We start from the raw sequence: 24962 nt of genomic DNA on the forward strand, positions 1-24962 counted from the left end.
GAATTATTGTTATACTAGACCAGGGTTAGATAACTTGTCACCGTGAAACTGAAATGCATGCACTGGCGGCCATGATGTAAATAAAACACGGTACATATTTGGATTGTAAAACTAGTTTGAGGGTCTGGAAAAAATATTATCAGCCCAAAAGCCACTCCTACGGAACAAGCTAGAAAATTAAATTCGCTATCAGGCACTATTAGGAAGGATTTACCATTCGACCATTTAAAAAATCGGTTAATTTTGTTTATTTGACTTCATCTCAAAAAGTTCGAAAAATCCTATTTCGTTTAGGTGCTTATTGCTTCATAATTCACATTGTTGACGCAACAATCCCGAACTGACGCAATAATATTCACAACAAGCAGGTCAGTCTCACAGGTCATGAATGACGATGCTATGACTTCCTGCATTTAATATAAAATAGTGACCTTTAATAACACTGACCGCAGCTGTATTCCCTTCGTATACCCTTTTTCAGTCGTATACCCTAGTTTTGATGCGGTATACACTGGGGTGTACAGTATACCCGGTTGAAGAGCACTGGCTTAGAGCCTTCGAAGCGCAAGTACCAGAACCTCCTGATAAGGTATGGACCAGCTAAGCGAGGGCGCTATGGCCTTGCATGTTATATGTGATGTTGCAAGGACCCAATGAGCTTCAACCAAGCCCTATAACTTGGGCTCTTTCAGCAGATGTGCTAAATTTCAGTTTCAGGGCAAATGCCTTTAAAACGTTGCCACGGTTGGATGCTCAGAAAAAATTAGTAAGGCATCGTGAAGAACCCACAAACAGAAAACAGGCGGTCGCCGACGTTCAGCTAACGTTCCAGCAAAGATCTAATTCGCTCGTCGCGAAGTCCTGAGCAAATCTTTCGCCTTTTACTATAAGGTTCATTTGTCGATATTGGCGGCGGCTTTGTCTTGTACGCAAAAGCGCTATAGCAATAAGCTATTTGTCGCTAGACAGACAATGACCTAAACTGGGCTGTTTTATGTCCGGGGCAGAGTTGCAAGTCGGGCCGGGCTTTTCGGGCCGGGTTCTGGTTCGGGCCGGGTTGGGATTTGGTATTTGTCAGAAAACGGGCCTGATTTTTCGTTCTATTTCCGCCATTTTTTAGTAACAATTCTCTGGCTTTGACCTGATGCCCACCCTACTCTAAAACGTATTGTTTACCCCATTGTCTACTATTGTTCATTGTGTTTGTTGTCTTTTCTCTTATTTTCTTACTCATACTTTGTTGCAAGGCTTTCGTGGATAGACCTGTCAATCAAAATTTCGGGCCTAAACGGGCTTCTCAAAAACATTTCGGGTTCGGGCCGGGCTTCGGGCTTATACTTTCGGGTTCGGGCCGGGGTCGGGCTCAGATTTCGCGGGCGACCGCTCCCGCACAACCAACGCAAAGGCCTTTAACCACCAACAAAATATTAGCTATTTCAATTGGTCGCAAAAATTTCCTTTTTGTGGTGTTCCCAAACCACGCGGTTCAATCAACATATAACGTATCATTACAGATTGATGTAAAACAGTAAGGTAATTTACTTGAATTCGATAGAGGGGCCTCCTTACACCCAACGCTACAGCGACGCTAAAACTAGATATCGCCCTCGTGCGGCGAAACGCAAATAGTCACTATTTTGCGAAAAGCGATCTCCTTCCAGTGGGAAATTTTGTGTTCGTTGAGCTGCTATAAACTGGTTTGACCGTAGCAACGATCATTAAACGTATTTTTTGCCTGAAACTGCGAACCACAAACGAAAAAATGTTTTTTTTTAGTTAGAGCTCAAGTGAATCTTCTGGGTGTTTCAGCGCTTGCTTGGATTGTATTGGCAGCGTCAGCTCTCGACTTATTTTAGATGATCGAGGCAGAATTTTGCGGTCTGTGCTGTTGTATCCAAACCAAACTGTCCAATAAGTAACGTTTCGTCAACTAGTATCAGTAATTTTGTTCGCGGCCCGAAAACGGCCGTCGAGGCAACAAAAAATGCTCATGCTCAGGTAGGTCATACGATTTCTCGTCATATCACAAATGATTTCGTTGATAAGGCCGAATTAGGACCAAAACTGCGGTATATGTGGTTTCGGTCTGAACCTAACTTAGTCGATTCGATACATCACTAAAAAACATATTCACTAAAATCGTCGTACTAAAATGGCATAGCGTAGTAAAAAAAATAAAAAAATGTGACAAAATTCGATCAAAGATTTCTTGCAGCCTAACTTTTGTTGGCTTATAAAACATTGTTTTTGTGAATTGTGGAGATATTTTTATTGCTGATTTTTATGTGCTGTTGTTTTTTGTTTACCGGAACGGATGAGCGAAAGATCAAGTTACTTTCGTAATGAATGTGCTTTTTGTTTGAGTTTTAGGATTTCCTAATTTTGGGGCTTTATGGTTTGTTTATTGTTGTTTGCAACTGCAAGTGATTTTTGCAACTGCAAGTGATTTTTGCAACTGCAAAACGAAACAAAATAATAATTCTTTAGGTTTTATGTTAAACCAACGTATAGGAAACATAACACAGGTCGACTAAAAAAGGGATTAAAAATATCGGGTAGCACACTTGTCACATTATGGCAAATATAGATACGAACTACCCATTGCAAAGTATGGTTCCCAAACGGGAAACTGGTGCTTTGAATTTTCTACTCAAAAATCCAGAGTTTGACGGCAAAGGAATCACAATCGCTATTTTGGACACTGGGGTAGATCCTGGAGCACCTGGATTGCAGGTAAACTTGTAGTTGTAAGTAGTAATGTAACGAAATTTTGATTGGCAGAAACATTCCGGCCGAATATGTCGTTTTTCAATGTTTCGGTTTCGACCCAAACTTTTTAAACATTCGGCTGAAAACTAACTTTTTGATTGTTTGAAATTAGTGCCTTAAATGACAGTGTTGCCAATATGAAACATCATAAATTAACTGGTTGTTGGACTTGTTGCATCTAAAAAATATGAGCCATGTTGTCTGCAAAATATGAGAACTTTAGTAAAGCTTGCACATTGTGAAAGTGATTTTGGAGTGCCTTAAACCAGTTCACTTTCATCAACAACACAAGATTTAACCGGTGATTAAAAACATCGTTCAGAAAGGGGACTGTAAGTTTGGCCTTATTCGTTTTTTTTGCGGTCCCACAAGATACATAAGTAATGTTATAGGGTGGCAAAATTTAGATTTTAAGTAAAAGGTGGCTTGCCACAGTGTTTTAGTGCAGTGCCAGCGAGTGATTCAATTTAAATTTTTGTCTCTGAGCAAACCAATAAGTCTGTTATTTTTTTTCTGCAACCCAGCAATGCAGCTGCTTGTGAATTTTTCTAGTGTCTGTTAACTCAATGTAAGCATATTTTGCACCAAAGGGTCACAAAAATATGTTTCTTATATCCCCCAGATCCTATCAACCAGTGCAGCCCCTAACCAACCGGGAAATAAACATACCTAATATATTTTCAGTTTACTTCTGATGGGCGACCGAAGATAATTGAAATCATTGACTCAACTGGAAGTGGTGACGTTGACACAAGTACGGTTGTTTCCCCCGACCAAGATGGGAACATTATTGGTCTATCTGGCAGGACTTTAAAGGTAAATAATCTGTTTGTGTTTGTAAATGGACTTCAATTGATTGTCAAAGTGTATTTTTTCCTTAAATCTGTGTGTCCTTAATTCCAAGTATGCATATGCTTCTTATTTGCATGTATATGTAAAAATACTTTTTGTTTAAAAAAAATATATATAACTTATGATAATTTTCAGATACCATCATCTTGGAATAATCCCAGTGGTTGTTACAACATTGGCACAAAAGATCTTTCGTTGATTTTTCCAAAAAATCTGAAAGATCGCTTACAGGTGACCATTTTAACTTTTAATGCCCTTTATGATATTCTTAAAATTTACAAAATTGGATTTAAACAATATGTCTGTAAAATCTTGGTAATTGTTTTTGATCCATATCTGGTGTAAAGGATGCACCCTTCAGCAAGAAAATAATGGGGTATGAATCATCTTGGTGTGCACCAGACAATTGTGTGTCTTTTGTCGGAGTGGCCCAAAGTCAAACAGTTTGTCAGCCATGCTCAAACAAAGTGTTCAGTATACATTAGAATCAGTATCGTTACATTGCATGAACAAAAACATGGACTGATTTTACTGTATACTGAAAGGTTTAGTTGACTATGATTATCCACAACTACAGTCGTCTGTATTGAATGTACATGGTTCAGGATGGTTTCTATACATATATAAGCATCATATAACTATTCAGCATAACATGATGATGTCAAAACCCCTGGTTTTTGGAAATGCTGTTTTGTTTTACACAATACATCTCTAGGCTCCTTTTTCTATTTCAGTGCTGTGGTGACAAGTGAGCCTATTAACTGTTTAGGTGCAATTGGTTTGCAACAAAATAAAGTCTAATGATGAATGTTAAGATGTTGCCCCGACTTTAGTTTTGCGAATTGTGTTTGTCCCACTAGTGTAAAAAGGTTGCACACCCTTATTATGGACAATAATCGAGTTTCATGCATCTTTGTGTTAACACATATGCAAAGTGTTGGTTGTCTTTTGTTGGAGTGGCCCCTTCCCAATGTCAAACGGTTTGTCAACCATTTGCCATAGCAGGATGGTGTAAAAAGTCATACTTTCAGCTTTTTAAATGCAGTTTTGTTTAAAATTGTGCCTTGGTTTCTCCACAGAAAGAATTAAAGGAGACAACTTGGGACTCTAACCACAAAAGAATGACTGCAACAACCCTTGAAAAGTTGGACCAGTTAAACAAACAAGACCAAGACTTATCGAGTGTAAGTTAAATTGACAAAAAACACTGAAAAACACACCCAAGTGCAATAAGTTTTTTTTAACCAGAAGGACAGACTTCACCGAGAAGACATGCAGGCCCAGATTGAAGTGTTAGACAAACTCGATAAATCGTGGAGTGCTTTTGGTCTAATTGTCGATTGTGTGGTGTTTCATGATGGAAACACATACCAGTAAGTAGCTTAGCTTGATATATGTAAAAAAGCAGTGGTGAACCATTTACTCATCCCTCGAAAAGTCTACTTTCAATCCCATTAGGTGTTACTTGGTGGCCCAAGTAGTTTTTCTCATGGTTAACTCAGACTTTTATTAGGGATGAGCCGAGCCAGAACCCAAGTACTTTGTACCAAGCATCACAGTTTTTGATGATTGGTGCTTGGCCAAGTAGTTGCACAAACTGACTCGAGCATTAAGTTGCCCAGCTAATAACAAAAAAATGTTACATTGTGGAAAATGTGTACTTCTGGGGCCTGTTCAGCCTAATACCCCGGGTTGGTGACAGAAGGGACCTTAGAAAACTACAAAACTAGTGTGGAATTGGGAATGTTTGTAAAAGCATAGAGCCAATAAATGATAAGCTGCAGACTGTCTGCGGGAATGTTTGTGATTTCATAATGCACAGAGTGTGTTTGGTCAAGCACCGAGCATTAACATGAGATTCTAAATGTTCAACCAAATAGAAAATTTGATGTTTTGGTCCATCCCTAACTTTTATCATGTAAGTTTTTCGCTTTCAGAGCCTGTGTTGACATCAGTATGACTGGGGATCTACAGTCTTGCCCAGTGTTGGGAAGTTACAATGAATCGCAACAATATGCCACATTCAGCCGGACTACAATGTTTAATTTCTCTGTGAATATCTACGAAGAAGGAAAAGTTCTTTGCATAGTTGCCAACGGAGGTAATATTGCTTTCTCTTATCTGACAGAGGTGTTCTGCTGCGCAATAAGTAGTGCCACTTTTTGAAATGTATAATTTATTGTAACTCTGTTGATTTAGACACAGAATAAAGAGAGGTTAAGGCGAAATTCGAACCAACAACTTGAAAAAGAATAACTACATTTAATTAAAAGTCCTGTAAATAACAGGTTTTAATAAGGGATTGCCATTTAGGGGAGAATGTATTTTCCTTAACATTACCGGACCGAATCTGTTTTATCCAGGGGTTTCATCGTTTATTGGTTTTATGATACAACGAAATACACAAGGAATTCACATTACTAGTGTATGATTTATGAATTTATTTTATTTTCTGTCCAGGTTCTCATGGTACACATGTAGCTGCAATTACTGCTGGATATTTTGCCGATGAACCCGACAAAAATGGAGTCGCCCCCGGAGCTCAGATTGTTGCTATCAAAATTGGGGATTCCAGACTAGCTACAATGGAAACAGGGACAGGGTTAATAAGAGGGGTAAGTTGAAATTTAAAAATACTGCAATGCTCATAGAAAACGCGGATATTAGGAGTGAAATTTCAAACATAACCAACTTTGTTTAAGTTGTCTTTGTTGGGTTTATTTTTTGGTTCATAATAAAAGCTTATTTTTTAAAGTTTTTTCTGTTCAAGAGAGCCTTTCTTCTAACCACGCCTTTTATAAAAATAAACATTAACAACAAAAAACTCAATAAAGTGTGCAATATTTCTTTTTTTAGTTGTCCGAAGTGGTGAGATTGAAATGTGACATTGCCAATCTAAGCTATGGTGAAGCCTGCCATTGGCCAGGAGCAGGGTATGCATTAAATTTGACATATTTCTTGCTGTTTTAAACCTAATTCATCAAAATTTTGCATCTGTTTTAAGGAAAATCTGTGCAACTATAGAAGAAGCAGTTACAAAGCACAATTTGATTTTTGTGTCGAGTGCTGGAAACAATGGCCCTTGTTTGTCGACTGTTGGCTCACCGGGTGGCACTACTGAGCACATTATTGGTATGTTAATCCCACTTAGTTTGGCAGGGACTTTGTAAGTAGGAGCAGAATTGTCATTAAACAGTTTCACTATCGATGAGAATGATTTGTTGAAACTTTCAAACAAGAAATTGAATGTATTTTATTCAACCTTAGTGGCAGTTTTGTCCTCGGCTGACCACACCTTTATGTATTCAAACATCCAATTACTATGTTTTAGGCTTTACTGTTGTGTGTGATATGTTTATTTGTTTTAATCTTTTTGGGCAATGCAGAATCTAAATTAGACATGCTGATATAGTTATTCAAGTGTTTTGCTTCATGTCCTATTATGGTTCTGTTTTCTTTTAATTTGAAAACATGTTAGTCTTGAAATGCATTTTACCTAATTCATTAATCCTGACCCTCCTTCACCTTTATCTATGGAACGACTTTTGTATGCATTTTTAAGTTTGTTAATGTGCAAGAAATTGTTCTGATGGTTACAAACTCGTATTATTGTCATTAACCAGCCTTGCAGGGTTTTTGTAGTTTCAACAATTTTGCCTATGTTTTTTGGTATCTGTATGTTAACTTTGTTTTTTTCAGGATAACAATTAAACTTCCATTTTTCGCAGGTGTTGGGGCTTGGGTATCTCCAGATATGATGACAGCTGAATATTCAATGTCAGAAAAATTACCAAGTAACCAGTACACATGGTCATCAAGAGGCCCATGGTTTGTTTGCATCAACTTTATCACTTTATGTTAATATCATTCGGGAATGAGAATGAGGCTTACATATTTTATCACCTAAATTGTATATTTGTTTTATCAAAACACTATGACAAACCTGTACTGCACTTTGACGAAAATTCATAAACAGGCATATTGTTTTTTGTCGTTTACTTAACGAATGCCTCTATTCATTATAGTGTCAACGGCGCGCTTGGAGTGTCAATATCAGCACCAGGAGGCGCTATAACATCAGTGCCGAACTGGACCTTGCAGGGCAGTCAATTGATGAACGGAACATCTATGTCGTCACCTAATGCATGTGGTGCCATCGCACTTATTCTGTCAGGTATGAAATTTTTATCTGTACATGCATGTGACTTGTTATTCATAACACATGCACAGGCTCTGTACCTTTATGTAAATATATACAGTATGCAAGGAAAGTGGTTCGGTTTTGGGTGGTTTTAAGGTTTAACAGTCACAATTGCCAGCTATAGTGTATTGGGATATAAATTGTGCCAGTCAAATGCTGGAATTGATAGCAGTTTTTGATGTTTTCTGCTTGACAAAAAGACATGAGATGCTCTGTGTTGGGCAAACACAAGATTTGCGGGTTTGGCCCATCCCTATTTGACACCATAAAAATCGTATTTGGCTTTGTACGGTTCTGCCGGTTTAAATGACCTTTGTGTTTTTAGCATTAAAAGCCCAAGAAATTCAATACACTCCATACAGCATAAGAAGAGCTTTGGAGAACACAGCATCCAAACAAAATAACATTGAATGCTTTGCACAAGGACATGGTTTTGTACAGGTTTGTCACAAATACAAAATTAGTTGTGACTGTTATCAAGTTTTTTTGGTCCTAGTTGTTTGTTAACTCATACATATATAAGTGCATCATTACTGCTTTTTTTGCTCACTAAAATGCCTCAAAACTCAAAAGCAAAAAGATGATTATTGACAAGTTTGCACAACTGATTTGTACTTTCATGGTTTAGGGCAGTGGTTCTCAAACTCGCTTTTCGGGGCCGCATGCGGCTCCCAACTACTTATTTTGCGGCTCGCACCAGACCTCAGAAAACCACCAAACATGGCTAATTTTAGCTTTCAAAGTCATAATCTTTATTGTCTTTTCTCAAGGTTTCGTTTTTTTTACGGCTCCCTACACACTTAAAAAAATAGCATTTGGCCCCGACAATAAAAAAGTTTGAGAACCACTGGTTTAGGGTTTAAAATCCATGCTCTTGAGTTGATTAAGAATGGAAAATATTTTCCTAGTAACGAAATCAGTCAGTGAATAATGTTAAATATATATATATGTGCCTAAATACCATCTTCAGTTTTATATTTAAATAGAATCTGGTATTGATGTAAGTGCGATTTATTTAACTAAAAACCCTTAATATGCTAGTTGAAAGTTGAAATCCACGAACAGGGCAGATAGGGGCCCCTTACATATCAAATATTGATGAAATAATCAAACAAAGATGACTTTCAGGCATTCTCTGGTAACAACTGTTTAACTTGTCGTTTTACGAGACACTTAGGCATTTTTATAGGTATCTGTGGTTTAACTTATGAGACCCAGTGATTCATTTCACTATCAATAAAATTTTAATGTTGCTGTGTTTGTTTTGTCAGGTGAATGAAGCATATGAATACTTATCCAGACACGCTGCTCTACCAGAAAACAAAATTTCTTTCGATCTTTCATTACCTCATGGCAAAAAAGGTGAACAGAACTTTATTAAACAGTTAAATAAGAGTTTGGGTTTTGTAGGTGTGTATACATCTATTACATATCAAGTTTGAAGAGCTCTTCTGGCAAATGTATTTTTATTCCGACGTTTCGACGTCCTATACAGGTCGCCTTCATCAGGGTAAATAACACTGAATGCGACTAGTACAATGCACGATAAACAAATGAAAAAAGAACGCAAGCGCTTCACAATGTAATTTTTTTCCTTTGTTTATCGTGCACTGTACTACGCGCATTCAGTGTTATTTACCCTGATGAAGGCGACCTGTATAGGATGTCGAAATGTCTGAATGAAATTACATTTGCCAGAAGAGCTCTATAAACTTGATACTATGCCTGGCAGCAATAGCTCAATTATCTGTTACATATACCCATCATTAGACATTTTTCCATTCCATCAACCAACTTTAACACTGATGTGTTTTAATGTTTATGTTTAACATTGATTTGGAACCAAGCCAATTTGTAGAGTTGGAGTAAGGAATTGTGATATATTCTGATTGCTTTAAGTTTGAGCCAGATCTTAAAAACACCAACAAAAAGCAACATAAGACTAGTCAAAATATGGAAGAAAAGTTAGCAAAGCTTAACAAGGTCTTTTAAGATGCACTTTTTGGTCATACACTGAAAGGAAATGACTGTAAATAAGCCAATACCATTTTTCCATAAATTCCCAACTTTGCTTGGTTGAGCCATAGTCAGGTAACATCAATATAGTGGAGCTGGTGTCAAATATGTTTTAATCGACTCTACACACTGATTGGTGTGTGTTTAAATAATTGCTTGTGCTTCAGGTATTTACTTGCGAACATACGAAGATTCAGTCAAACCTCATTCTATCAATGTGACTGTGGAACCAAAGTATCACTCATCAGCAAGTAAGTATTCCAACCAACATTATACTCTAGGCCAGTGGTTCCCAACCTTTTTTGTCCGGTGCACCCTTTTAGTCGATATTCAAAGTTATTTCCCCCCCTTGCATTGCTGCCTTAAATCGATTTTACGAGAACTTTACCTTTTTCTCAGCTCATATATGGCAAATGCAGCATTAACACATGGCACAGACAACCAGTAAGAGATTAATATTGTGACACAAATTCCCCCTACAAATTTAGTTTGCTCGTATATGAAAAATGCCACAATAGCACATAGCACCGACAACCAGTAAGAGATTAATATTGCGACACAATTTCCCCCATAGAAATTACAAAATTCCCCCTTGGTTGGGAACCACTGCTCTAGGCACTATAAAGCCACAAGTTGCATATTGTAAAAATTACATGACTATGGACTGACTGTTCAAGATGACATTCTTGTGTGTGTGTTTTTTGTAGGGTGTAGTTAAGCCATAAGGCTTTCCAATACAAGATTTACAACTTTGTGTATGGTAGACTCTCTTAATTTGTAACACAGTTGTGGCATCGAACAGAATAGGTGATGCATGGCTTTCTAGCCTGTTACTCCCAACAAACTGGAGTACCGTTGGATGGCTACATTAGCCAATATAATTAGACCTTATAGGTCAAAACAGTGTGCACCGTCTGCAGCTTATCATCTATTGGTTTGATGCTTTTAAAAAGTTAATTTTGAAAGTTACTGTGAATTTCAAATGGATTTTACTTAAGCTTAACAATACCAATATGACACCTCTGTTCTTTATTGGTCAACCAATTCTAGTTTAATCTGTAGATAACCACAGAACCATGTATGGATATTATATTTCTGTTTTGTAGGTCCAGAGGAGAAGATTGAATTCAGTTGTCACATGGCAATATGTAGTGACCAACCATGGGTAGTTTGTCCCACACACTTGGAAATGATGAATATGGCCCGTGCCTTTGTTGTCAAGGTAAAACTGTTTCTTATCGTTATGTTCTGATGTCTACGGTATCAATTGTTATCATTAGTGTAAATCATCCAAATATATTTGCTTGAGTGTTCATTTTTTTCCAATAAAATTATTTTTTATTTGTGATTTTTAGTTTTTCCTTGATGTCTTTTTTTTGATAAGGTTTTTACAAGACTTTTTTTTTTCTTCTTTCATATGTTTTTTTTTGTAAATTTTTATGAACCGTTTTTCTTTTCCTATACAGACGAATCCGGTTAATCGCATCATCGATTTGCCAAGGGTATTTGATGCGATTAACCGGATTATGCGATAATCCGGTTGCTATGTAAACAGTACACGCCGTTAACAAAAGTGCTCATTTTCACTTCCCCGGCTGAAACAAAGTTGCCGTGACGCTCAACTATGGCAACGGAGCAGTATTTTCTCTCTTTTGTTGCCGAGAATTGAAAAAAATGCTGCTCTCAGCGCAATACATGACGCCATGCTTCCTAACTGTCGTGGCTATGGTGCAATCGCCTAAGTGTGTTAAAGAAACAGTAGAAACGCACACACACACGCCACAGTTCGCTTGATTTGTGCTTTCTCTTGCAGTCAGGTTTATTTGAAAAGATATGTTACATCGCATCGTAGCTAAGCGGCCCAACATTTAAATTTGGGAACTTCCCTATGAAGACGGTTTATGACGTTTTAGTCTTGTTTTGGGTAGTTTTCTATATAAATGTGCCAGGCCTCTCGCCTAATATACACGTAAAATGGCCTGTTGTTTCTAACCTATTTCGTTTTCTAGTTCAAACCAACGCGTTAAGCGGCAAAGTGCTAGTGCATATTTGTAAACAAGCCCAAACCCGCAAGTACACGACCGAAACCTAGTTAAACTTAAAACTTTGGCACATTCTACAGCGCAAGGGCACTAAGGCGAGCTGCATCAGTTTCTATTATAACCCATTATCCAATTGACAAAAAGAATATTTGATTTTAGCAAAACTTTAACGACTCAGATTGTGGCGCTACTTTCTAGCTTATTCAGCAAAACTGCAGCTGGAAGATTAGCGTGACTGTCACGTGATCAACGTGTGATCGCTGCTTCAAAAATTTAAAGCAGCAACAAATACTACAGGAATAAATGCCTCTCTTAATCGGTGTTTTACCTGATAAGTTGCGCAAGGTCACGAACAGAAGACAAAATATGGCAATCATTGGCACGTTACCAAATCTGTGAATCTAAACAACATGGTGTGATTACTTGCGATCTAACGTTTTTTACAACCATTACGTGTTTGGCGGGTCATGAACAATATAACAGAAAACATTTTTAAACATTTGTTTTACATTTAACCTTGTTTAAATTTCAATACAGTTTAACACTTCGAATTTGGTGCAGTTCGCACTTAGTAAGAAATTACAATCAGCGTCTTTGCCGGAACACCAGTTTCGTAATTTTAACACGTTGAACTCTTTATTTAAACGCTTGATTTAAACTATTGGCGATTAGATAAGCCAATAAAAAAGGAGGAATGTGCACGGCTGTGAGATAACGACTCCTTGTTATCGCACAGCGGTACACTCAACGCCGATTTAATCTTCTAATAACTTTTCCAAAATATTTTATGGTCGAGATGTGTCATTTTCAACGTTAAACGCGTTATTTGGTGTGGAATGCAAAAATGCATCTACGTCTTTTCCGCGTACATTACCTCTGGAGGATTTTACTATCATATCGTCGTTTTTTATTCCAAATACTCGGGCTGTTCGACTTTCACATAGAGATCATCAATCCGGTTAATCGCATATTTCGTGGAAAATCGATGCGAATATCCGGTTTATGCGATAAACCGGTATGCGATTAACCGGACGATTTTCTTAACAAACGATGGGCGACGGTTTGGGATTTTTAATTGTGATGCAATTAAACGGATTATGCGATTAACCGGTATGCGATAAACCGGATTCGTCTGTATTTTTTTTTACAAAGCATGTTCACATTTTTCTGACGATTTTTCCAATAAAAAAATTATAATAAAGAAACTTATTCTTATCCCTTTGAAACCCAACATTAAAAAACTCTGATACTTATTTACAGGTTGATCCTCGGGGCTTATCACCTGGTGTTCACTATGCACAAGTGCAAGCTTTCAACACTAAACAAGTTAATGCTGGAGTTCTCTTCAGTCTTCCTGTCACTGTCATAAAACCTGAATTGTAAGTAGTGTATGAACAATATGTTGTTCCTAGTTTTGAGTATTTTAACAAACTCAAATCAAAATATTTTGCTTTTTTACTCCACTTAGTCGCTTAATCATCACATTTTCATTTTTGAACGTTTACGTAAACAGCAAGGACACTAAAAAAGTGTTATTAAGTCCAGTGTCTTGACTCTGATCATTGAATTCCGATTATTTAATTGTGCAAAACTTTTTAGTTTAAAAAGGGATTTTTCTTTTTCCCGATAAGAAAAACTAATCACCTACTCTTTAATTTCTAAACACTAATCCAAAATGCTCTAGATTCTTTTTTTTAATCGAACTCCAAAATCTATTTACCAATTGTTGTAATTATCTAGTCCAGTGGTTCTCAACCTTTTTTTGTTGCGACGCCTCTGGAAAAGTTTTCTGGACTTGCGACGCACCAACAAATCAAAGTTATTGAGAAAACTTATTATTAAAGTTGTGTTTATTGACACAACAACAAAAAGCCACGAAACGGAACTATTCTGCAATGCCCTTGAAAAATTGAAACAACGCACCAGGGCGTCGCGACGCACAGTTTGAGAACTACTCATCTAGTCATATGAACAGAATTTTCTTCGCTTTAAGGGTTGAGAAATGTGGCAACTACCAACTCTGTGAAGAAAAGCGGACATTTAAACCCGGTCAAATCGGCAGAACTTTTTTTCATGTTCCTGCTGACGCAAGTTGGGCAGGTATTACGTCATAATGTGTGGTTGGTGGATAATATAGATTGTAGAGCTAAGTTTAAATAACCTTTTGGTGTGAAAAAGATCACAACGATTGTAATTTGGCGTTTTTGTAAGGTTTGAGCGAGTTTCAACCAGTATACTCTTCTCTCTTCATAGTACACTATTGATTCAGTGCAATCAGGGTTGCCATCGACATGAGCCCCAAAATAAGGACGACCGAAAAATTGAATTTTCATACAAAACGGCACAAACGTTTTTGAGCAAAACTTTGCATGTATGCGAGCCATGACATATCACATGACATATTTTTAATTTATGATATCACAAAATCACAGTCTCACAAAATCACAGCCTCAAAAGTTTTGATATGTTACGCAACACTGGATGCCAGAGGAAAAATATTGTAGTTGTTGAAAAAATAAGACAAAATAAGTACTCAAGTCAAAAACAAGGACATTTCTCATAAACAAGGACAATGAACTTTTCTAAGACATTGCCCTTCAAAAAAAAGGACAAATCTTAGAAATAAGGGCGGTGTGGCAACCCTGGGTATAACTTTATTAGTGGTCCTGGCATTCTATGATTGTTGCTTAACTTTCAATTGAAACGTGCTGTTTTGTAATAACTAATAAAGTTGTCTCATTTTTTGACTTTTTTCTGGAACTCTGACATAGTACAGAATGCTTAACGTTTACTTTTTTGCAGAACTTTCACTGAAGAATCATTCCAGCGATCAAGCTGCCAGATTCGTCATCCACTGTGTTCATATACGAGAACAGCGGGCATTTCGTGAACAAGAATTTTACAAACTCGTCACCGTGCCGCCAGGTGGCACATCAGAGCAGGCGTTTGCTGTACAGGTGTGACTTTCATAGATTTTGCCTGGAAAACAGTTTTGCTAAACAAAAATTCAAGGCTCACAATATAGAGTTTGTGTATTAATCATAGAGTTGCAAACGGGCCTGAAATTCGAGCCCGAACCCGGCCTTAACCCGAAAGTAGAAGCCCGAAACAAGGCCCGAACCCGAATCGTTTTTGAGGAGACCGTTTAGGCCTGAAAGTTGGTTGACAGGCCGATACACTGAAGCCTCAGAACAGCCCGACAAAAAAATAAGACAAACACTATAGACAATTGGTCTTGAACAAGGCGTTTAGGACTGTTTGACATTAGGTCAGGCCCAGCAAATGGCTACTCAGCTAGTTAAAAATTTATTCAACAAAATAATGACACAGAGTGTAAAGTCAGGCCCGAATCAGACCCGTTTTTTTAAGAAACCTAAGCCCGAACCCGACCCGAAATGCCAGGCCCCTACAACTCTGTATTAATCACTTAATCTATGTAAGTCATTATGGGTCTCCTTCCCTGAAGGGGACACATATTGATTTTACTCGAATTGTTTGTTTGTTTTTTCTTTTTTTTCTTCCTTTTTTTTCTTCCCAAAGTTTGTCCGACTCGTTTTTCCATCAAATGTTTGATGGATTTGGCTGAAATTTACACAGATGGTAGATATAGTTATGTAGATGTGCATCCCACTTTGTTTTTGTTGATAACCCCAGTATTTACCCCGCTCGCCCCCTAAAATGGGTATTTTTCCCCAAAAGTTTGTCCGACTCGTTTTTCCATCAAATGTTTGATGGATTTAGCTGAAATTTACACAGATGGTAGATGTAGTTATGTAAATGTGCATCCCACTTTGTTTTTGTTAATAACCCCAGTATTTACCCCGCTAGCCCCCTAAAATGGGTGAGTTTTTAAACAGTGTCAGAATTGGCTGAAATTTGGATTTCTTGTATAGTATGCCATTTATAGGTGTCGATTGTTGTGTTCAACCCTGTAGTCCTATCATTTACCCCACAAGCCCCTAAAGTGTAAAACGTATTTGTATGTTACTGGGCACCACAAACGAAGATTTCTTTGGAGCAATAGTGTTACAAGGGCAACCAGTTGTATGTTGCTCGTTGGTGGGTTGCTTGGTGGTCGTTTTTGCGCCATGGCAGTTAGGGGCTTGTTGACAGCCCTATGACGTCAGAAACAATAACGGTTGTTGCTCAAAACACCTCTAGTGGTCGAAATTTTAAACATTGGCGGATTGGGCTGAAATTTTGCAGTACTATTGATTGAGTCATTGTGGTTTTTATATATTTTTTGTTTGTGTGTCGAACCCAATTAGTTACCCTAATAGCCCCCTAAAATGGGTCAGTTTTTTAAAACGTTAAATAGGACATACTTCAAACAATATCTGGGGTGAATCTAATTTTATAGTTTGTATTCTACATAGTATTATTATTTAAGTCCAGTGCCGATCACTGTGTTTTACCTTACAACACCCGACTTTCTCATGGTTATCTCTTGAATTGCATTATTTTCAACTTTGCATGTGTGGGGACCCATGAGTTTTTGCCTGCAGAAACGACTAAAGTTATAAAAGACGATGGCTAATATGGGACCCAATACAAAATAAGCATAGGAAATATATTTATGTTTTAAAATAGGTTATAGTGTATATGCAAGGGCAATATGTGCTAAGCCACCCTTCTAGTTTAATTTAGTTTTTGATAAAAATGCAATACACACATTCATTTGCAGAGTGGTTTGACTGCTGAACTTTGTGTGGCGAGATGGTGGTCCAACTTGGGTGACGTCACTATGTCCTATGACGTCAGGTGCAAAGGTTTGAAAGTGGAAAACAACCCAGTTATGGTAAGGACTTTTTAACGTTTTGTTTCTCTCTTTTATAGTTTTAAAAAAATCTTTTGTAAGTGTTTTTGAAGCTTACGCCAGCTCTCTGTAAGATCGTGTAATGTTATGTTTTCTATCTCATATACAGCAATCCTGGTTAATCCGGACCTGTTTGGACCAAAAAGCATTGTCCGGATTAGGCGAAGATCCGGATTAACCGATGTCGATTAGTTCAAGCCTTACCACGTTACAAATCATTTGTACCTTAAGTTTTATCCAGATTAACCGAATCCGGTTTGACCGAGGTTCACTGTGTATTTCAGCATGCTGTCAACGGCATCCATCGTATGGAAGTGCGGGCTTTGGACAGAGATGACTTCTCTCCATCAGTGACACTTAAACACATTGTCCTTCCCCTGAGACCTACGGATCATTGTGTGCGACCTCTGACAAGTCGGGACCACGTGCTTGGCGAACAGCCTACATATGAGATGATCAACACTTACAGTTTGCATTTGGTAAAACTTTACAAGACTTTGGTTTGATTGGTTGTCATTATGGGTGAAAAAGTGATTAATAAAAAAGGGTGTGCAACCTGGGGCCCATTGAATAGGGCTTTACGGCCCGTGGTGAATTTAGGAGTTGGAATACAGTGTGGCCCACTACACTATTTAAATGCAGTGCTAGCAATTCAATTTTTATTTCGTTCTCGTGCATATCAAAGCGCCATTTCATTTTTCTGTGACCTAACGATGTGGCTAAAATCATTTGCAAATTTTTTACGGGTAGTTGTTAACTTGATATTTGGTGCACAACGAAGTAAAATGAACTTGTGTTATGTAAAGGTAATTAATTTTATTTGGTCTATTAGTGATAAAATATGTACACCCCTTGGTATAGAATTTAAATACTCTTTACTTTAACTTTTCTTAACCTAAACAAAGTTGTATAATTCATTAAAATTAATTTCATTTCTTTAACTCAACCCAAGAGATATACCATTTTACGTTCATTACTTAACTCAATTGTGAGAAACGTTGCCTAACAATGATTAAGAAGTACTTAACGTTTATGACATCACTTACCGTTTATGACGTCACACAGTCGAAGTCATCTGACGTCACAATCTCGTTTCCTCTACTGTCGGATCTGTTGTATGAGAATGAGTACAACAGTCAGATTTGGTTGATGTTCGATTCCAACAAATCGTTCATCGCAGCTGGAGATGCTTATCCCCATCAGGTAAACACTGTTAGTTGAAAAATTGTTGTATTGAATCTTGTAAAGTACGTCAGGTCTTTTGAAGAGGTCGTACCTAATGTCTATATAAAAACACAGGTTGTCCAACCCATTGTTACGCGATAGAGCCTCGGGACGCCATTTTGTGTCTAAAATAATACAGCGGGTATAGGGAACAACACAAATTTTTTGATTTTTGCAAACTGGAGAGCTTTACCGCGAAATTGATTGGCAAATTGAATGAAAATTGTGGGCTCTAATAACTTGGCCAATTAAATTAAAGCTCTCCGGTTTGTAAAAACGAGACTTGTGTTTTAATTAGACTTGTCATACCAAAGCAAGCCGGTCTCTCAAGCAGTCTCATATGGCAATGTGCAGACCAGAAAAATGAAGCCTGCAGTGGGATTCGAACTCCAGATACGAGTATATATTGATCCACAATAAGCACCAAACAAACAAACTAACAACATTAAAATACACATCACAATACGCCAGGGAGGCCGACTTGATTCGACTTAACTCCTTTAATAGGCCTGGTATACTACAGTTCACATATTAAAAACGCATTAAAACGTCATTAAAGGGTGATTAGCCGCTCGACAACGGTATGGCGATAGCTTACTGCAGGTCAAAAGTGCAGCTGCTGACAGGACATAGGCCGTTTAAGCTACTGTAGCCACCTTACGGCACTCCAACTTGCAGCATATCATGTAATGGCTTGATGCTGTTATATCAATGTACATTGTTTTACGTACCTCGTATACTCATAATAAAATTGTACAACATATTTACCAAGTCTTTCACTTTCAGTATCCGCAAAAATTGGACAAGGGCGACTACACGATCCGCTTGCAAGTCTCACACTCATCAAGGGATGCTTTGCATCGTCTTAAGGACGCAGCGCTGACTGTGAAAACCAAACTGGCATCAAATATATCGTTGGAGGTTTTTGGCAGCCACCGCGATGCACTGATGGGATCTAACAAGATGTCAACTGTCATTGTCACTTCTGCCAAACCTGTACCTTTCTACGTTGCACCCTTAGCTGAAGACAAGTACGATATGGACACTTATATATATGTATTGTTCTAAACATTTTAAACCTTTAATTTGTGCAATTTGTCTGTTTGTTATTCGATAGATGTTAGGGATGGGCCGAGCCGAGCCAGAACCCGAGTACGCGGTACCGAGCATGGCTGTTTTTTATGCTCGGTGCTCGGTTAAGCAGTTGCACAAACGGACCCAAGTATTCAATTTGCATATTCATGCCCTGCTAAGAAACTAAACTAGTTTTCGAAAGGATATTCAAGAATAAAAATGACTTTTTTTAATGCGTTAAATGGTGAAAAAACGCGTAAAACAATTTCAGCAACTCCTTGTTCGTAGAAAATTCCTCATGACAGCTCAGGTCTAGGTTGCTTTTTACTTGAACATAGCCCTTCAAAATAAGTCTTAAAAATAAGGACGGTATGGCAACCCTGCTATACTTTGTTTCCCTAGGGGGCGAATGTACCCCTGGCTAAGAATCCCTACTTTATAGCGTGTCGCCAAAAACACAGAACATAACTTGAAACTATTTTTCCAGACTCCCAAAGCACGTGACCGGAGGACAGTACCTGATTGGTCCGATGAGCGTCGCCAAAAGCGAGATGGGCAAACGTGCAGTAAGTTGACCAACTCTAAAATTTAATCTAGGACTTTGTATTTGTTTCTGAGCCCGTGCCTGTTGTTTAACAGAATACTTATTGCGGAAAGAGGCCCAAGATACAAGGAGAGGTAGTTTTAATCTTCTATATTCTTTTCTGTACGTTTTGTCTGAACAGATTTTGCCTTTTTTCGCATGTCACAGTTTATATGTCGGTGGTTCTTAACATGTGCTTGGCCGAACTCTGTTAGACATTGAACTAATGTGCTTAAAATTGCAAATTAATGTGATAGACGTGGGTAAATTTATCGGTTTTGTTGCTTTAGGTATGCAATTTTAAGTTTGATTTTAGGGTTAAGAACCACCGATTTAGGGAATACGGTAGTAAGGCATGTGTAGACATTGATTGATTGTATGCACAACTACCTTTAAATTGTCACAACTAAAAATCTTTTCCTTTGGTCTAGGAAATTATATTCAAACCAAGAATTTGCACTTAAGACGGAATTTCTTACCCATCAGTCAATGCAGTTAGCTTAGTTTTTGTACTGTAGCAAACTAAAACGAAGTGGTACAGCAAAACTCATTTCAGTTTCTATATAGTAGATGCTAAACCATACAAAGATCATTTAAAAATTGGATATTTTATCAACTTCACAGGTTATATTCCCATAGCTTATGTTTCTATTTACAAACCGCATGTACAAATTAAAGTAAATTTCTCCCCTCAAGTAGTAAAATTCCTCCCCGTTTGGGAACCACTGCTATACAGTACACATAAACATGTACTCATTTTGTGAAAAACTTACCAATTATTGTCCATTAGGAAGTGTTTTTTGCACTTTTGGTATCTGTTTATCTGTGCTTTTTAGTACACCCACATGTTCACGTACGTGTTAATCGATCCGCCCACCAAAACCAAGTCGACCCGAAACAACAGTGGCAAGAAACAAGGCAAATATGACGCAAAAAACCCGAACCAGTGTGAAGAAGACCTCAGAGACTTGAAAATGACATGGATTGCAAAGTAAGTGCTGTTTAAGATTTGCTGAACATTTATGAATTACTGCAAGGCCTATTTAATTTCTACACAAATCACAGTACGTCAGGCTTATTGAAGGCGTTATACCGAATCGAGCCGTTCTCCTAAACAATACTATATGACAAGACATAGGTTAGAAAAAGCCAACCTGGGTGGGATTCGAACACCAGTCATAATAATAAATCTATGTTCAAGGCAATTGTTAACCGAAAGAGTGTAAATCATAGTACGCCAGGCTTATTAAAGGCGTTATACCGAATCGAGCCGTTCTCCTAAGCAATACTATATGTCCAGACATGAGCTAGAGTCTAACCAAGGGTGGGAATCGAACCAACGAGTTTAGGACTCTATTGAGGCTAAAGCTTCAAATAACGAATACAACTTGAAGGTTGCACATTTGTAAATAGGAAGATTTTACTCAAACTAGTCAATTTGTTTTACAGACAAGAGAGACTTGACATATTCGACAAACTGAAGGGTGAATGGCCAGAACACCTTCCTCTCTACATGGCTAAACTCCAAGCTCTTGAATCAGCTAAGGTAATGATAATAAAAGTCGCTGTACAGTGCTGTATTAAATCGAACCAAATTTTGTTGTAACGAATCGCATTGGGTTTGTGATTGCTACACTAGTCAATACGGCCTATTTCTCGTCACCAACTGCACTGTTGGGACCTTATGGGTTGAAACAGTGTGCACTGTCTGCAGCGAGTCATTTTTTATTGCAAAAATAGAGTCGGGTTTCGCAAAAGTCGGCTTATATTGAGGTATTGTCAGCCAAAAAAACTCGAGTAGCCCTCATGACACGAGTGACAAATGAACAAAAATCGTGTTAATAACTAACCCTGAGGTAACAACTCGACCTTGTAACTCTCACATAAAACTCTTTTTATATCAGACGCGTGCAAACAGACTTGATGACATCATCGAAACAGCTGATGAGGTGATTTCCCGAATCGACACCCACAATCTGTCCGCAAACCTTGGAATAAAATCCGACCCCAGACCTGACGCGGCCAACATCAAGAGGTACGTCATACACCATGACGTCACACACCGTGACGTCATACACCGTGACATCATACACTGTGACGTCAGAAACTTATATATATTCGATTCACACGTACATCATTTTTTTCTGCCAAAATTCGAATACTTAAATCGTTGTTCTGAGTTTGATGACGTCATGTTACAAACGCATTATCCTTACGTCATCCATAGAAAGAATGTTTACTCTTTTGTGACGCCAACTCATTGTTATTAATGGATTCAATTTTTATCGAGTGTTTCTTGATGTCACTATAACTTTTACTGATTTTCTGACGTCATAACTTGGTCACAAAAGCGTGGCGTCACAATGAATTTGACGTGTTTGTTTTCAGCGAAACTGAGAAGCAGAAAAGTCACCTGATCGCAGCTCTCATCCACAAAGGCTGCGCGCTGGCCGATAAACTGGATGAGCTGGAGGCATCAGCGTCGCGACAAGAAAACGCTGAAAATCAAGGTAGGTCTGAAAAATTGCTACAAAACGCACTTTAACTTAATCGAACACATGTCGCAAAAGCGCAGACCTCGCGGGTTCGATTCCCATTGCAGGCTAGATTCTTATAACCTATTCTTTCCTGCATATGTATCATTGGATCCTGGCTAAGTTTGGTACAATGCCAAGGTCTTGGCTTATAATTGTCCAATAACCGCATTTTGTGCAGATGTCCTGGATTTTATGGCTACAGGTTGTGAATAGATCTAACGTTTCCTACTTAAACGTTTTGAATTTTTTTCCATCAGATGGTGAAGCACAACAGAGTGGTGACAACGTTGCCGTGACAACCGGCTGTGCTGACGTCAACGAGAAATTGAAGGAAACTTATGAGACTTTACAGATGTTTGCAGACCTCAACGATAGCAAGGTAGATTAATTCGTGTTAAAACTGCTACATTTAAAAGTTTGACCCAATAAAAAATCTTTGTTTTGAAATTACTGACTCAATATAAAGACTTACCTAAATACTTCTGTTTTTTATTTTGCCAAAAAAATTTCTTTTTCTGTTCAGAATATTTTGCTAGCCGTCCTATTTTAGGCTTTATGTCACTGATAGGTAAACCTGCCTATACATGTACACCGAGTACCAAGCACCAAAAAGCGATGCTAGGTACAGTGTACATTGTCGTAATCATGTCCATTACTTTAAATTTCAACCCTTTAAGTGTGCTCCTGCCACATTTTAATGATTTTTCATCCATACTAGCTGCTACCATTCGTTTTCAAACACGCAACAGCCACAAAAAAATTTGGTTTGGCCGCAAAAACTTTGTTGAAACAAAGCGACGAAAAAAAATGCAAAGAGACCGATCTGAAATTCATAAAGGTAAGTAAATGAGAAAAATAAATAGTCTGTGCACTGTTGTTTTGGTATAACATGATGTTTTACTTGTGTAGGTCTGTCAAAGTCTAGGTTGGGAATACATAGCTTTGCATTTTGAGAAATCAATGCCTGTCAAATATCCTGGAGCGTTCATTCCATTTTAACCCTTTGTTTTGTACCAAGGAAATATTCTGTAGGGCAGTCTCTACATTTTAAATCTATTCAATTGTGAACACCGTTTTTACTATTTGAACTTTTTCCAACCTGAAAATGTGTTTTATTAAATATTAAAACATTTGAGAAACGCTAGTCTACGACTTAGCGCTCCTAAAGCGGGTTTTCTAACGAGCTTTGTGCTATTAAACTTAAAATCGTTTTGAAAAAACAGTTCCCACCTAATATATAGTTTTCCGAGACAAAACATGAAAAAAGTCTTTAATCGTTTAATAGCAGTTAGCTGCACATACCCCGTTGGAAAACCCGCTTTAAACAAAATTAAGTCTCATATGAAGTGGTCTACTGGGCACACAAGATTGTCCTCTTGAGTTCATTATATTCCTTTCCCCATGCAAGTGTATTGGTGGTTTTACTGTTTTAAACCTTTTTGAAGTTTATCTCATAATGTATGAGTAGCGAAATTGAGTGTCGTTGTTTTCACCCCGTTTGATGATTTTACTGATTTTTTACATGTGTTTTTGCAATGTTGGAGCGTGATTGGCACAGTTTTGCGATTTCAACATACATTACAAGCATTGAACTAAAAAAACATTTGAAAACTCGTTCATGCGGTTGCAGATTCCGCTATTACAAAACATACATCGGTACACTTTACAATAAAACCATCTTTTGCTATAGTTTTGTAGTTTTATGGGTCTCAGAAAACAATACAAGCTAAAACATAAAATTTTGAAAGTACTCGATTATCCAGAATTGGTTTGACCTTCATTCGATTATCCGGTTTACCTAGTAAATATTTGGTGACGATGTAGTACAACAAAGGAACTGCACAATACCTGTTTCAACGCTCATTTTATTCTTAAAAAAAACGCTTAATAACTTATTCGGTAAGGACAGCGTCATATTGGTTAGGACAGCGTCGTAAATGCGTGCGGGTGTAACAGCAAATAAACATGTGAAATATATTTCTTAAATAAAAGGCATTTCACACATTTGATTTAGACTCACAGGAAGTTTTACTAGTAGTTGTAGGAATGCTTTTATTAATTGGTAGTTTTAAAACCAGGTTTTTAGGTACATGCATAAGGAAGTCATGTAAGTACATGCACAGAGAAATCAAGCACCATTCCAAAACTTTTGTTAAATATGAGACATTGATCTCGTAAGTTTATCTTTAAAATGTTGTTCTGTGTTGGGAAGGTAACATTGTTATGTTGTGTTTCCTCGCAAAGGCACGGCAAGTGCATCATCATCATCCGTCTCTTCAGAACAAAATGTTTTCCTGATTGACTCCATCAAGTTGTTTTTGATTCTAACAATGTTTTCTCTGCATATAAAAACTAATACCGCCAACGAAAACAGCAGCAACGCAAGGACAACCCAAAAAGCAATCCATATTGTCGGCTCTTTTTGCTCTTGTGTTGTCGTAGTGTCTTCAAGGTGATGGTCAGTTGGTAAGCTTGGGGTAGGCGAGGGAGTTGGACTATGTACTTTGTTTGCTGGTGTCCCAGGAGTCTGTAAACATTAAATATACGCCACTATATGTTTTAATCATGATTGATATTGATCTACCCCTGGATTTTTTTTAGTCCAAACGAATTCAGTTATTTGCATATTTTATTTTTTTGCATGGCGTATATTAAATTTCGACCTATTATTAGTTACTAAAATTTAGAGTACGACAAGCCCATTGAAGGCGTTGTACTGAACTAGCCGGTCACCAAGCAGTTGTTGTCATATATTGGAATGCTTGGTGACCGACTTAAATCCCTTTAAACGGCCTGGCGTACTATGGCGTGTGCATGAGTGTACATAAATGCATGGTTTTCAGGTCTG

At 37.8% G+C, this 24962-nt stretch overlaps 1 protein-coding gene across 3 annotated transcripts; it reads left to right on the plus strand.

The window, feature by feature from the left end:
* The first annotated feature begins 2436 nt into the window (after positions 1-2436).
* LOC145228294 (tripeptidyl-peptidase 2-like) lies at positions 2437-23803 on the plus strand. 3 transcript variants are annotated; one of them, XM_080093307.1, is made up of 31 exons: positions 2437-2733; positions 3454-3585; positions 3757-3852; positions 4701-4805; positions 4870-4994; positions 5559-5722; positions 6082-6236; positions 6478-6554; positions 6626-6753; positions 7350-7449; positions 7647-7795; positions 8148-8263; positions 9094-9184; positions 10006-10089; positions 10945-11060; positions 13141-13259; positions 13874-13980; positions 14683-14837; positions 16565-16678; positions 16981-17175; positions 17762-17899; positions 18707-18951; positions 19482-19560; positions 19634-19672; positions 20414-20568; positions 21027-21123; positions 21482-21612; positions 21966-22087; positions 22372-22493; positions 22833-22952; positions 23024-23803. In XM_080093307.1, the coding sequence occupies exons 1-31, from the start codon at positions 2575-2577 to the stop codon at positions 23111-23113; spliced, it is 3825 nt and encodes a 1274-aa protein (XP_079949433.1). In that variant the 5' UTR covers positions 2437-2574; the 3' UTR covers positions 23114-23803. The 3 variants fall into 3 exon arrangements, with proteins under 3 accessions (XP_079949433.1, XP_079949434.1, XP_079949435.1); XM_080093308.1 differs by having other exon boundaries at positions 2461-2733; positions 4873-4994; XM_080093309.1 differs by lacking the exon at positions 19634-19672 and having other exon boundaries at positions 2461-2733.
* Positions 23804-24962: the final 1159 nt, after the last annotated feature.

Source organism: Phallusia mammillata, chromosome 5 (genome assembly GCF_965637545.1).
Source record: "Phallusia mammillata chromosome 5, kaPhaMamm4.hap1.1, whole genome shotgun sequence".
Classification (NCBI taxonomy): Eukaryota; Metazoa; Chordata; class Ascidiacea; order Phlebobranchia; family Ascidiidae; genus Phallusia; species Phallusia mammillata.

Excerpts from the sequence above, each read along its gene's own strand:
- LOC145228294 (XM_080093307.1), top strand. The coding sequence starts at position 2,575 with ATGGCAAATATAGATACGAACTACCCATTGCAAAGTATGGTTCCCAAA. Across the intron at positions 2,734-3,453 it reads CTGGAGCACCTGGATTGCAG|TTTACTTCTGATGGGCGACC; the intron begins GTAAACTTGTAG and ends ATATATTTTCAG. Across the intron at positions 19,673-20,413 it reads GGCCCAAGATACAAGGAGAG|TACACCCACATGTTCACGTA; the intron begins GTAGTTTTAATC and ends TGTGCTTTTTAG.